Source organism: Pteropus alecto, unplaced genomic scaffold, assembly GCF_000325575.1.
Source record: "Pteropus alecto unplaced genomic scaffold, ASM32557v1 scaffold14, whole genome shotgun sequence".
NCBI classification, from domain to species: Eukaryota; Metazoa; Chordata; class Mammalia; order Chiroptera; family Pteropodidae; genus Pteropus; species Pteropus alecto.
In genome coordinates this window covers 18,862,668-18,863,208 of record NW_006436810.1, presented here as the reverse complement: position 1 = coordinate 18,863,208, position 541 = coordinate 18,862,668, and the positions used below count along the sequence as shown (strand labels likewise).

The following is a 541-nucleotide window of genomic DNA, read 5'->3' as shown; positions in this document are numbered from 1 at the left end:
GGGGGCAGGGGGTAGGCGTCTCGTAGGACGTCTCCGAGGTGTCAGGTGTGTCAGCACAGGGCTCTGCAGGCAGCTCTGGAGGGTGTGTTGGGTGGGCCGGGCCGGGGCCCAGGTGGTCCCCGACCCCCGGTGTATACGCCCTGACCTCTGGGGTGTCCCTGACCCCTGGTGCATGTTCCTCTGACCTGGGCTGTGTCTCCACAGCATCAAGATGGTTGCGCCCCCGCGCAGTTCTCCGTGTGCGGCCTGCTGCAGGTGCTGGTGGACCTGGCCATCCTGGCGCAGGCCTACGCGTTCGCCTGCCGCCCTCCCAAGCCTGCCGCCCACGCGGCGCACCCCGCCTGTGCCAAGGCCCTCTGAGGCGGCCGGGAGGACGAGGACACGTGACCGCGGGCCTCTGGGACAGGGCGTGGGCGGGCTTCACCCCCTTGCTGGGCGTGTGCGGCCTGCTGCAGGTGCTGGTGGACCTGGCCATCCTGGCGCAGGCCTACGCGTTCGCCTGCCGCCCTCCCAAGCCTGCCGCCCACGCGGCGCACCCCGC

At 71.9% G+C, this 541-nt stretch overlaps 1 protein-coding gene across 1 annotated transcript in view; it reads left to right on the top strand.

The window, feature by feature from the left end:
* PQLC1 (PQ loop repeat containing 1) overlaps positions 1–430 on the top strand; it is a 28,081-nt gene extending 27,651 nt beyond the window's left edge. The window contains 2 exon segments of the mRNA XM_025048137.1: positions 205–214; positions 217–430. Coding sequence (XP_024903905.1) covers positions 205–214; positions 217–360 — 154 coding nt within the window. The 3' untranslated portion in view covers positions 361–430.
* Positions 431–541: the final 111 nt, after the last annotated feature.